The 14,816-nt window shown below is 37.4% G+C and overlaps 1 protein-coding gene across 1 annotated transcript in view; it reads right to left on the bottom strand.

The window, feature by feature from the left end:
• Positions 1-214: 214 nt before the first annotated feature.
• The window catches only part of hoip (NHP2-like protein 1 hoip), a 36,925-nt gene continuing 22,323 nt past the window's right edge, over positions 215-14,816 (bottom strand). The window contains exons 3-4 of the mRNA XM_083136321.1: positions 3,794-3,931; positions 215-855 (exon numbers count right to left, since the gene is read on the bottom strand). Of these exons, the coding sequence (XP_082992447.1) occupies positions 731-855; positions 3,794-3,931 (263 nt within the window). The 3' untranslated portion in view covers positions 215-730. The remainder of the gene's footprint in view (positions 856-3,793; positions 3,932-14,816) is intronic.

Here is a 14,816-nt window from a genome sequence, read left to right as displayed (position 1 = left end):
ATGGTTGTGTTGTACAATACCCTGCATATTATCTAAACTTGCTGTTAAACCTAAATGCCATTATTGACAGACTAAACTGTTCCTATGAACAGTTGTAGTGAAATTCAAAATTTTCAAAAAACATTTGCTCACCCACAAATTACAATGGTGAATAATACAAAACACAATTTTGTAGGTTGAGAAATGGACGATCTTTATTAACATAAAGACAATGAACATTTATCAAAATATATATTTCAATCAATTCACGGTTACAGTTACAGGAAGGAGTTTTGTTACACTTAATCTGTTTTGTGTTTTTTGCCAATGGTACTCAGGCAAGCAAGTTTTTAGTTGCATCGGCATTTTTGCAAGATGACATAACAAAAAAAGTTTCTATATATTTAACGTTTTTTAAATCTTTCGATCCTGTTGTAGCTTTCCACACAGTACGTTATGAGAACTTCATGCAACTAAAAGTGAATTACGTTCAGGTACGTACTTGCTATAGCTTAATAAAATGCAGGAAAAAAAAAAACATTTTTGCTTTGACGATTCTCGTACTGATAATGGTATGATTGCAACATTGGCTTTGAAATAAAAAATAACAGTTCTATTTTTTCAGTCGTATCAGTAAACTATAAAAAAAATGGAAATGAATACATATTCTAAAATTAATACAAAAGTCTGGTCACTAATTCGTGCAGAATGGTTTCTTGTCCCATTCTGTAAAAGTTCCATCACTTGCACTTCACACCAACAGCTTTTCTATTTCCTGCTGAATAGCTTGGATCTGCGGCTTCAGCTGAGAGCCCTCGTTCACAGTCACCGAACAGGATATCACTGGCCTCGATACTCCACAAGCACGGCCCAATGCTTAAAAGAAAAGTAAAAGATCTTGTAAATGTATGGATCAAGTTTAATCATCTCGATAAATAAACAAGAAAGAACATTTTTGTATGCGAGAATTCAAACAGGGTGGCTACTCACCGGAAATTGCATGAATTTTTCTCCGTAGATGTTAAAAATTGCAACTTTCATACTCCAAATTCTGTTGAATTAGAAATGCACTGAGGCAAGTTTTTCCCAGTTTAGCTTTTATTTTTATCGAGAATCAATCCCTTTACTTTGTTAGTGCTCTTTGTAGAACAATCTAACAGGCGGAAGATTATCGCAAGATATCTTGAAGTAGATTGGGTAAATTTGAGTTCAAAATTCTTATACAATTAACCATTTTTCGTAGATTGTAATATATCCCGTAACACTTGTGACTTGTGCTTGTAGATGTATTTAGAGTCTGAGTATGTGGAATGGCAAATGTAAATTCCGAGACTTAAATTAAATATTTTAAATAAATATACCATTTAATGAAGAGAATTAGAATTTTTAGATACTAGGTAAATCAAAAAACTAAAGACAATTTTGTGTTTTCGCAAGAATAAACGAAGACTGGGTGTGTCTGACGTCACCACGTGTATACTTGGAGTGACGTGGAAGTAGGAGTATCCATCACTGCCCCATTCAGTCGAGTGTCGCGGAGCAAAAAGGTCACATGTATGGACGCACCACTCCACGAATGCACCATCGAGAACAGTGTGCCATAGTACGCTTTCTGTGGACAGATGTAGTCAAACAGGCAGACATCCACCGTCGGCTGTTAGCGCAGTATGGAGCAAGCACCATGACTCAACGAAAGGTGTACGAGTAGGTGGACCACTTTAAAGCTGCGTGGTCGTCGGTTCAGGTCAGATGACGAGGTCCAGCAGGCGGTGCAGACGTGGTTTCGTGACCAACCAAAAACCTTCTTCGCGGACGGGATACAGAAGCTGATTGCACGATACCAAAAAGTGCATTGCCGTTCAGGGGGCATATGTGGAAAAGTGATATTTGTAGTTCTTCTTCTTGTGTGGAAATAAAGATGTTATGTGTAAATTGCCTTTACTTTTTGATTTACCCTAATACATTGTAATATTTATATTTTTAATATATTTGTGTGTGTATGCGTGTGGGTGGTGAGAGGCGGTAATGTGTAAGGTTGAAATAGAGAAAACATCAGCTTGTACCCTTGGAAGGTTCGCTTCAAAAACCGGGAATTATACTTGAATTTTATCATGGTCCTAGAGTAGCCACCTTGTAAAAGTGAAATGTTTTAATTTTCCAATCCTGTCAAGCAAACAAAGCACCCTAACTTTTCCAGGACAGTTGAAACCCTTGATCGTTATGAAATACAAAAGTTAGTTTTAACCCATCGCCTTATCTAGTTGTCAAATCAGCGGCCTTCTATATTTGTCCTTGTAGTTCTTCTTTTTGTCAACAGATGGCAGAAGCTGACAGTTACGTTATGCTCGACTTCTTGTTGAATGTATTGCTAACTTTTTCATACTACTGAGCTGTTTTGTTTCTCATATAAACAAAAGGTTGATTGTCCTTTGTTGGAAACATATCGCGCAAGAGGCTTGTGGATGATCAAGTTATCGAAAACCTGCTTTTGGAGATGATTTTTTTTTGATGATGATGGATCGTGAAGGAAGTGGAGTTCTTCATGTTCTCCGAATGATTTACCTAGGAAAATAGCATTTTCAGGTACTCCTGGGTTTGATAATATTGTTATACGATCATTAGGGGTTAGTCCTACAGCTTGTGAAGTTTTCACCAAATTTCTAAAACACGATTTCTGGGAAAATATTTCCAACGAGACAAATTCTTATGCAAAGAGCAAAATAGAAACTCAAGTACACACAGAAACGCAGTCACGTAACAGTAATGAAACAAAATGGTTAGACACAACTCCCGATGAAATTAAAACTTTTATTTGTCTGTGTGTCCTCCAGTCACAAGTGAAAAAAGAAAGTTTGCAGAGTTATTGGAGCACAAGGAAAATAACAGAAACTCCTTTCTTGGCAACTGTTATGCCCTCCATGAGATTTCTTCTCATTATGCGATGTCTGCATTTTGTAAACAATGAGGACATTGACCCCCAAGATAAATTAGGCAACCTTTAGATTACATAAACAAAAAAAAATCTCATGTACACTCCAGAGCAAGACATTGCCATTGATGAGAGCCTTGTAAAATGCAGAGGGAGACTCATTTGTGCAGTTCAACCCAATTAAAAGAGCAAGGTTTGGAATAAAGTATAAATTATGTGAATCTTCTAGTGGATATTGTTACAAATTCAGAATTTATACAGGGGCAAAGGTTAGTGCAGAAAATGTACCTGAACATGAGTGTGTTGTGCTTGAACTGATTGATTCTCTTCTCCACAAAGGATATACATTATATATAGACAATTGGTATACATCCCCAACACTGTGCAATAAACTTCTAAATGCCAACAACAATGTTTTAGGCACAGTCAGAATGTCCAGAAAACAAATGCCTGTCGAACTGAAAGATGTGAAATTGATAAAACCTCTAATAGTACAAACAATAATATTTAATTATTATCATCATGGTTATGATTGTTATACAATATGATTGTTATACAATAACAACTACTCTAAACTAATTTGCATTAATTCGTAGAACATGAGAACATATCCTGGTTCCTGTATTTACATTAACATTTATTTTTATCTTTAGATCCCAGCCAACTTTGGTTATTATGTTTGAATACTGTGTGAACTTTATGTTAATAAAAAAAAATAAACTTTCTGCTTTTTGTAACTTTAAAATACAAATGACAATTTTCAGAGGGTGGTTGAACCCATTCAATATCGGTTTGGCCCTAGTGTCTAAAATTACAAGAAAACTATGACAGGAAGAAAAGGGTCTGATGAAACATTAACGATGTGCATCTGAAATTAGTACTTACCTTGCTTGGAGCGAATAAACACATAAGGAACATTCTTGTCCTCGCAAAGAAGTGGCAAATGCAACAAGATCTCCAGGGGTTCAGCATCGGCCGCCATCACTATGAACTCTGCCAACCCTCTGTTCAGCGTCTTTGTGGCTGCAAGAAAATAGATATCGTCTAATCACCACAGACACAAAATGACATTTAAATATAATAAGATGGAAGTAAATGACTTCTTCAGTACTTGCACCACATTTCTCTTTATCAAAATTATTTCCAAAATCTTAGATCAGCGATTCTCAAAATGGGCTTCGCAGAGCCCTGGGCCTTCACAACAGCTCCGTAGGGGTTCTGAGACACTTTCTGTGAGAAATCAAACTTGCATATTTAACGGACATATTCATAAGAATGGATTTAACCTGTCTGCAAGGAAAGCATGCTACTGTTTTCACAGCATTTGTGCTTTCAAGATAAAGGTGCAGTTTTGGGCTGAATGTTTTCGAAACCGTGAATTTGGCAGCTTTCCTACAGTCAAGAACCTCATGGAAAAGCTCAAAGGGAACATCAGCGAATCTCACCACCTTTTTGTGAAGAATTCACTTTGCATTTGCAAGAAATAATCGATGAACTCTTGAAGTACTTTCCAAATGCAATGCATGAGAATATTGCCAATTATGCATGAGTAAAAGATCTGTTTGTAGTTAAAGTCAAGCCTCGCAGCCTATGTGAATCTGACATCCCACACTTCTGAGAAGAGCATGTTTCATAAACTACCGTTGGGTGAATTTTGGTGCAGTGACATGAGACTGCAACTCTCCTCCATAGGGACTGATTTGAAAGAACTTTGTAACGAGAAGAAACAAGCACATAACATTGAGCTCAGTAATTAAAACACTTTTTCTTACGAATGCTTACCATGCAGTTGTGAGAGCATTTTCCTTGATACCATATCATGAAATAATTGGGTTCTTTTACTAGATGCTAGAACATAAGAAACACTACAGGTGCATGTATAGTATTAGAAACTTCCCGAATGAATCAGAGATCACGATAATCAAGGAACGGCTGTTGGCTGGGAAGAATGGAAGCTGCATAAACTACTTATATTAATTTCACTGGGTAAATAATACTGAGTAAAGCTCTGCTAACTGCTTTCTACAAGCTTCAAACTTACTTCCATAATAATCTCCAGTATTCTAAAACACTTTCTAATACTCTTCTGTAAAACTTACACAAATCATTGACTTTTGAGGACTCCCACTTGCATGACCTTACTTTAAAACTCGCAGGAGGTAACTTTTTATGCCCCAATTATTTTCATTTGAAGGCTCACTACTTGGGTCATCGTGAATAAGTTTTATTGAAAAATATGCACTACACACTTTGGCACATTTATCCCGATATGAATGTAGAATATAGAGAATGTCTCCAATTCCTTCCCTTCGTACTTCTTATACTCACTAAATATGCAGTCCTGGTAACATATCTGGAGTTAAGATTTGGGGGTCATGTGTAGAAATTGTACACTTACATATATGTTACAAAATTACGTTCTTCATTACCACAATCATTCTCCATACATAAACATAGGAACCATGTTTGATATGAACAAGTGACGTTCGGCATTCGTTGCGCTATCTACAGTGTTGCCATACTGTTCCTTTGTTACTTGCAGAGCATTAGTTGTTGCTTTGTTAGGTAGAAGAGCATGTGGAATGCGGACTTTGATTAGAGGTAGGTTTGGCAGGTGTTCGAGTGTTCTTCTAGAAAAATGGGAGTCTTGTGCAGTGCTACGAAACATATATTTTGTTACAAAAAGTGCTCATTGGGAAAAGATTCAACTGATATCGCCACAAAACTTTTTCCAGTAAGGTCAGGGTAAGAAAGCATCTTGAATTTTGTTAATATTTGGTAGATTAACTAATTTTGGCCTTCTGATCAGTACATTATGAACGGGTAGCCACACGAACCATGCACAGGTAGCTCCACGAACTATTTCCGGTAAGGTTAAGTCAGGTTAAGCAAGCTTAATTAAAATTTTGTTCGTAAAACAATGCGATACAGCTTTAAAAAAAAAAATTCAACTTACATCAGCTTTTTTCACGATTTCCAGACGTGACCCCTGCATTTTAACAACAGATTTGTGATTAGAAGGCCAAATTTAGTTAGTATACCAAATATTAACGAAATTGGACATATTCTCTATATTCTACATTCTCTCCTTTATCCCATCGAGAAACTATCTGGATAATACTCCATTACACATGACGCGATGCATATTTTCACTCCACTGAAAATCAGTATGAACACTCGCACCTACGTTAGGACTTGCGCAGAGTAATTTTTTACCATTAAATTATTTTCATGCAGTTTTTATTTAGACACGTTCCTCTTCGGACATGATATTATCTTTATCATTTTCTGTGCTTTGTATTGAGTTGAGAGATCACTCTTTTACGTGTTCCTCTTCTGACGAAGATGTATCTCCGCCAACAATTTCATTGTCTGAAGCTTCGAGACAAGCCTCAATTTCTTGATTCGCCAGCTTTCTTCCTCTGTTCATTTTAACATTCAACAATATGAGAATAAAACAAAAATTACAATTACTGGTGATAGACAAGACTGAGTAAAAACTTTCCACAGTAACAGTTCGTTATATCGGAGACACATGAAAATCAGATATTTTCTGTTTCGCATGGTTCGTACTTACCAATTCAGGGTAGCTACGATTTTTTGATTATGATATTCCCTGACTTTTCCAGGTTTTCCAGACTTGAAATGAAATTTTTCCAGACATATTGGTCGTAATGATTTTTGCTTTTTAACCTCATGTTTTTCAATTAAATATGCAGGCACGTTAATTATTATGAATATGAATATACACAGTTATTAGCTGAAAATTTACCAAGTGATTAATATAATGCTATTCAATGAAAAAATAAATAACTATTGTACTTCCCCATTTACTAATGGCCGTGTGCACGAACGAAGATCAAATTTTAAACTCGGATCGGGAAAGGATCACTGGAAAATTCCATTGCACGAAGACGGTTCAACACTTGATCGCGATCTAGGAACATCAAAACGATATTATCTTCTGATCGGCCATTCGCGACCGTTTTAGTGTCTGATCCTGGTTCACGATACTGACGCTTCGACTGCACGCAGTTGTTTTGTAATATAAAAACAGCGGAAAGTCATTTCGAGGGCGTGCAAACGTTAGAGATGTTGGATGTACAATGCTGATAATTCGAGAAGTCAACTAAAAACTACCAAAATAATAATAATAATTTGTGGTTCTCTGGTGCAAAGTCGTAATGTTTATAAATACTGTACTTTCTATCCCAGAACACAAAACATATATAAATGTCATATATTACGTGCAAGGTAAATTATAACACAGCAATGTTTACGATATTGCTACATGGTGTTGGAAATATGATTGTATAAATTTACGAAAATACTTGTTACTGGCTATTTACACCAGTTTACACGACACGACAATATAAATACATAAGAATTAAGAAATGAAAAATTCAAATACTTACCACAGTACAGTAATAATAGAAATAATAATAACATATCTTTATTTAGCGGGCGAGGTTCAGCATACGCTGTTCTCTCAAAATCGAATGCATTTGGTATGGCATTAAAGTCCCGTAGAAGAAGGTTCCATGCTTTCTCCTTCTCCTTTTGTGTTGTACCGTCAGTTCTTTTTTAATATTATTCTTTTTTTACACTCCACTACATCCTTGTACATATTGAGAAGGTTGATTAGTACATCTCTCAAATTCATAGAAGTTTGCAGCCCGAATTATTTTCTTCTCCTACATGTTGATACTTTAACACATCACATTACTCTATTGGATTCTTGATTGTCATTTGTTTTAGCCAACCAATCAGGTATAGCCTTACAAATTAATCTCGGATCAGTTGAACGGAATCTCCTGAACGTCGTTTTTCGTTGGTGCAATGCAAATCTTTAAACCACGTTCATTTAGAGTGGATTACAATTTATCTCGTTCATCTGAACTTCGAAATAATCGGCGTTGGTGCACGCGGCCATAAGTCATTACAATTAAGGTGGTGTAAAAAATCAATAAAAAATGTGGCATATATCAAAGCTTTACAATGTAACTTGTATACAAGCTCAATTATATCAATACAAATGAGAAACAACACAAAATTAGGTCGTGTACCTTTAGAAAATATGAAATAAGTTCAATGATTATATTTTTTAATTTATTGAAAATAGTACATATTTCGGAAATTCAGAACGTAAATGGGGCCGGTGACCAACCATACACCTAAAAGAAATATATATGCAGGCCATACTTTGGAATCAAATATCTCCATTATTTGAGTTTTCCACATGCTGGAACCAATTTTATATTACGGGAAAATATCGAAATCTGGTAACAGTTCCGAATATTTTTTTTTTTTTCAAAGTTTCCTAGCAGGAAGACTAATTATCATAGAATTTTGGCATTCATTGTGACACGAAATTTGAACCTTCCTTAAAATAATGAGCACTATTTGAATTGGAAAAAAGTTATTTATGTTGAAAAAAACAACTTCAAAATGACCTTACGCAATCATACACGCTTCCCACGGAAAGGTATTCTCCGGTTGACAAGCGACAGTAAGTATCGTAAACTAGTGGGATTGAATGTAAAAATAAATCGGAACCTTAGTACAGGGTCTTTATTTTAATTGTAAGACAACCAAACCTGACCTTCCTAACCTAACCACAAAAGTGTATTTGACAAAATCTTAAGTAATCGCTAAAACTCTGCAGTACGCGTTAACAGACATAAATCGAAATCGAACCATGTAAAAGTTGCATTTGAGGCATGATGAAATCATAATAAAACAAAAGGAACTTGGGCCCATTTTCACCACTTTTCAGCAAAATTTCATTCTACACGCAAAAAATACGTAAAATTACTATCGGCATCAAACCAACGGTAACAGTAGTATAAGCCGGAGACGGATTTCTTAAAATTTACAGGAGAAAAGACGAGAAAGTACTTACGGAATTGCGTTCCTGAGGACTTTCTGAAGCCGGGGAAATAGTTTTTTAGAATCGTGCAACGTATTTTGCCTGTAAATAAGGTATTTTTCGTCAATCATGCATCTCCGTTGTACGATAGCTCGTGCCGCCATTACCGTCTACTACGTGAATCAAATGTTCCGTGCGTTCGGTTATGTAACCCCCTCACAGTGTAGCAACCACGCGGAAGTTTCACAAGATGACGTGTGAGCGTTTTTTTTTTTTCAATGTAAGGTAAGACTCTAGTTTACGTCCTTTTCCTAAGGAATACGTGTCATATATCATTGGAAAGCTTATTTTATAAGGAATTCAACAACGTAAATCCCAAAGCGAGCAAAAATTTCCTGAAGGAGTCAATCGAGAAAAATCGATGTTGTCCGGATATGCGCAATTGAACGTACTGAGGAATTTTTAAGATGATGAAGCACATATTTAGGGGTGAAATGAGTGCTAATGGAACCTAACCTAACAGGCCTAACCTAACCTCGTAGGCATACCTCGACCCCGTGAATGAATAGTGGGGCTATCGTGAACAGAAAGTGTAAAAAGAAAACGGTACTTACCCGAAGAGATGCCGGGTGCCGCACCACGATCGCGCACCGCGAACGCAAAGAAGCAATCACCATGCAGATAAGGACATAGAGTCTAGCCTCAATTTTCGCTTAAAAACCTTTTGTGAATAGTTTGTGAGGCATTTATCGGTTCATAAGTTTTGAAATACTGCACATCAGCTGACGATAGACAACGTGAGTCAAAATTTGCCCGCTGAATTAGCAACGAGCAATAAATGATTATAATGTTAAAAATAACGCTTTTTTAATGGAAAAAAAGTTATCCCCAGCTTGAAAAATCTTCCGCTATGCATATGAGATAAGTAGCAATAACTTTATTTGAAAACAAACGAGTTTAATCTGTCTCCGGCTTATACTACTGTTACCAAACCAACATTCCTAACCTAACAACGATGTGTGACCAGCGTACGTTTAATTCCTCTATTTCGCACCAGTTTTTTAAAAATAAATTCGTTCTACATGCACAAAACACGTGCATATTCGAATAATGACGTCACAGATACTGCATAAAATCACTAATTTATCGGGTGTAACACATCTCTGCAATGTAAAAATTGCGACAACGAGCAAATGAATCAGTTGATCAGGTTGCTTCTGAACGGGTCGCAAACGAAGGACTCAAATTCACAGAACGGGTTCATGGGGGTAACGAAGTACTGAGTCCCTTTGTTTTTACTCGGCATCCGCACCCGTCCAGTGTGATGTCAACCAGAGCCAGTTACGTGAAATTCTGCTCTTCAAGCTTTATTGCAGATCCAAAACCAATGAACTGTACGAACCCCAACCTGCTCCGCTTCACGTATCAAAAGAGAACGGGTTCCGAACGGGTGTGTTCTTGAAGAAAGAAAATTTCCTCACCACACACAAAGCTAAAGCAACATTTTTCCTTAAGAAATTCTGAGGATGGCTGGTGCGTAGGTTTCGTCTTGAGTAGCTTGTTCTCTAAGGAAAAATCTCACGCCTCTCCAAATTCCGGTCTTGAACAGGTTCAGAAGAACGAGTCGCAACATGAACGGATCCAAGATCCGAGAGTGAATAAATATAGAATCGAAATGCGAAGGAACCATAATTTTGTACGTAACAGACTAGAAGTTATAATGACGAGAGGAACAAGTTTCTGAACTGAATCTTTTTGGGGGACTGGAATCACAACAACCGAATTCGGAACTGCAAATGAACCGTTCGTTCATTTTGTAACTGGTTCTCCTGCAACTCCAAAATGCTCGTAAATTCCAGAAAATATGCAAAATTCCCTGACTATTCCCTGACTTTTCCCTGACCAACCAAATTCCCTGACTTTTCCCTGTTTTCCAGGTTTTCCAGTCGCGTAGCAACCCTGCAATTGTGTATTGCGGAACATAGTTCAAGGTGCCATTATGCTTTTTACATGAAAAGAAACACAATTTTTCACATAGAGTAAATTTTTTTTATTCCTTTTTTCGCTTCCGTAACACACAATATGGCGGGCACAGGTTGACTACCGTTGTAGGTATGAAGGGTTTCCAACCTCCTTCACCGATAAATACCTACTATCGTGTTCCTCATGTGTTCAAATTTGTACATTATGCACAGGTAGCTGACCGATAGCCCCACAAACCATTCACGGATAGCCCCACAAACCATTTCCGATAAGGTTAGGTTAGGTTAGGAAAGCACAGTTAAAAAAAGGGGTTGGAAACACAGACAGGGGGTTACGTCATCGAACATATGCAGCATCTGGTTCACGTAGCGAAAGCAATGGCACTTGTGTGTCTGTGAGATATTGCTCTTGAATAATACATGATTTCCCGGTCAAATAGATTACACGATGAAAGAAAATACCTCGACGAACGTTGGAAACCTTACAGAAACTCATTTCTGTAAGTAGTTTCTTCTGTAAAAATGAAGAAACATGTCTCCGATATACCGAACTGTTACCCTTTCCACATATCAACAATGCTATCAAACAACTGTTACTGCTACATATCGTTGGAGGGAAATGAATCACAAGAGAAATCAAATTCAGTGGAGACAATGGTGTCAATAACCACCAACATATGAAAGTGGGTAGGGTAGCAGATCACGCACTCAAGAAATCTCTGGTAATTCCATTAAACAATTTACAATGCTCCATTTTAATTTTCATTATGTGATTGTACAGGGTCACCTTCACACTGATGCTCATCTAGAACAACAACACTGAACAAAGTAAATCAAGATGACACTCATCATTTTCCAGAATCCTGCATACAACACACTTTACAATAGGATACTGCATCGTAACATTCAACTGCCGCTATCCCTTCTTACTGACCCCACTCCTCATGTCACACGGCTTCTTAACAGCTTTGCCTGAGATGTAATATCATAATCTAAATGTATTGTACCCTCTCCTATATTATTTCAGTGTGACGTCCGTAGAAACTACAAAACAGTACCATTGACCAAAACTGACAACAGTCGATAAGATCAAGCAGAAAATTGTAGGATGAGTTCACTTGAAAATAGGAGAGTTTCCACCAGGAGCGTATATTCTAGGCTAGTTAGGCTATCTGCGAAGCCTGGAGTCTACATAATAAAATACAGGAAAAAAATCGATCACAAATTGTAAATAAAATTATTCATATCAGTGAGATGATTCTGGAGTTGGCCACCTGATTTCCTAGAAGTTGGCAACCCAATTTCCTAGGAGTTGGCAACCCGATTTCCTAGGAGTTGGCAACCCGATTTCCTAGGAGTTGGCAACCCGATTTCCTAGGAGTTGGCAACCCGATTTCCTAGGAGTTGGCAACCCGATTTCTTAGGAGTTGGCAACCCGATTTCTTAGGAGTTGGCAACCCGATTTCTTAGGAGTTGGCAACCTGATTTCTTAGGAGTTGGCAACCCGATTTCTTAGGAGTTGGCAACCCGATTTCTTAGGAGTTGGCAACCCAATTTCTTAGGAGTTGGCAACCCAATTTCTTAGGAGTTGACAACCTGATTTCTTAGGAGTTGGCAACCCGATTTCTTAGGAGTTGGCAACCTGATTTCCTAGGAGTTGGTAAACTTATTTCTATTCAAAGCCTAGGACCTTGCGACAGTGAGATAGCACAGACCTTTGACCAGGGACGTAGCTAGGTTGATCAGTTCGGGAGTGCCCAAAACTTAAAATTTTTTTAATATCAAACCATCAAACCATTATAAACTAACAAACTATTAATATACCATATAGACCTACATAAGTATATATAATCTTGTTCGAAGAGAACATTATTTTCTCCTGTAGCCCCAATAAATTTACGGATATAGACTCGCGAAATCCACGGCCATTATTCGGGAATCTAAATGCAGAATGAACTTATTAACTTAATGGAATCTAGACAGTCTTTAAAAATCCATGTATTTTCTCTTATGTCAGATTTTTGAGACACCAAGAACAATGTCATTAGTACTTACTTCTTAGATTTGTAAATTTGCTCGAAGAAAATTGAGAAGTAGAGAAAACCCTCTTCAGTCAGTTTAGATATAAAAAAGTGCTGGTATTAGGTGTACGTACAAGTATGACAACGGTGCGAAAATGAAATGTTTGTGTAATGAGTTCAAGATAGGCATCCCATGTATATTGTTTATACCAGAATCGAATCCGGCGGCCTTTAGTGCAAGGCGACACCCTTAAACACTATTCTATGGGACATGCACGAGTCTTTTGTGGCGTCGTACTGTACACATTGGAGAATGATGACGATATATATCAAATTGTATGCACACATCTAGTTTCTTAAAACAAACAAAATTCCTGCGCACTCAAATTATTGCGCTCTAGTGTTTCAAGGTTTGATCCCTGGTAGAAACTCCAAAATTTCTGTGATGGCCTAACATCGTGAGGACAATTGGGAAGCTACTTGAAATCAATATGTAAGCGAATTCCACTCTCAAAACTAGATGGGACTCGATGTGATGACCACGCGTCACCGAATGGAAAAACACTTCGGAGGCTTTGTCCTTCAAAATTAATTTTACTGAATAACTGTAGTTTTCTTTAGAGGACCTAAACATGGCTTTTTTGCACAGTACAATGTTGTTTTCTTTCAACCTACTTTTATAGTTTTTCATTCAAAGGATTCCACTCCCGAAGCATGAGCATGACGCACTACTAAACAAGAGGTCCAAGGTTCGGACCTTGGACAGGTGTGGTTGCATCATGTCTCGCATTGCTATTTCTTCGGATCATCATTCAGTCTCATCGTCGCATTTAACACAAGAGGTAGAAAAGTGGCGTAAAATAACGAAATAGAAACTATTGATTGATTTGGTTCATTTTACTTTACTTTTCTGACACTTTTGGCTAATCGTGAAGATGAGAATAAGTTAAGATTAATGTGATGAAAGGGCCATCACAAAGAAGACACATATCCAGGCCGGGATTCGAACACAGGACATTCTGCTTCGTAGCGTAACCTGATAACCACTCCACCACAGAGTTGTCGGCCCAAATAGAAATGTAAATTAGAAAATGCCGTCTTGAATTTGCAGGAACCGAGTTCATCAGCAAGGGCAAAAGATGTTCGCTCTCACTAGGATAGGCAAATAACAGAAAATGCTTGATAAATAATTTGGCTCTCCATATTTCATGATGTTATTATGTAAGTAACTATTATTCGCTATATAACTTTGGATTAATTTTATTTGTACGTGTAGTCAACTTTTCCTCCTAAGCAGCAGCCACAGCGTCTGCATTTGCGGGTGGAGGCCAGGGTTGTTAAAGGTCCAGGAATTTTAAATAAATTTAATTCCGGTCCAGGAGAGAAAATCAGCAAGCGTAAATGGGTTCTGGACCGTAATGGAGCTTTTCATTTGTAAAGTTTTCAATTCGGTCCAGGAATATTCTTCCCAGATGAATTTCAATTCGGTCCAGGACCCTTATTTCTTGATGAATTTAAATTACGGTCAACGAACATTTTTTTCCGGATCAGTTTAAATAGGGTCAAAGTTCCGTATTGAAATGAAACAATTCGCAACTTGGTACGAATTTAGATTGTGCGAGAGAAAAGGTTCCAGTCCTATAACGGAATCCTATAGAACAAATTAGGATGTATGCGTTCCCTAATCTTTAACAATCCCAGGGTTGTTAATGGTCCAGGTATTGTAAATAAATTCATTTCCCATCCGGGAGAGAAAATCAGAAAGTGTAAGTGGGTTCTAGGCCTCAATTCGGTCCAGGAACATTCTTTCCGTATGAATTTAAATACGGTGAAGGAACTCTTTTTTTGGTAAAATTTAAACACTGTCCAAGAACCTTTTTTCCCCGGATCAATTAAAATTCGGTGCAGGAATATTTTCCGGATCAATTTAAATACGACCCAGTAACCTTTTTTTAATGGAACAATACACTACTAGGACCGAATTTAAATTGTGCAAGAAGAAAGGTTCCGGTCCTGCAACGGAACCCAATAAAACC

The sequence above is a fragment of the Lepisma saccharinum genome, chromosome 15, assembly GCF_977018435.1.
Source record: "Lepisma saccharinum chromosome 15, izLepSacc3.1, whole genome shotgun sequence".
Lineage (NCBI taxonomy): Eukaryota > Metazoa > Arthropoda > Insecta > Zygentoma > Lepismatidae > Lepisma > Lepisma saccharinum.
This window is presented reverse-complemented; position numbering and strand designations above follow the sequence as displayed.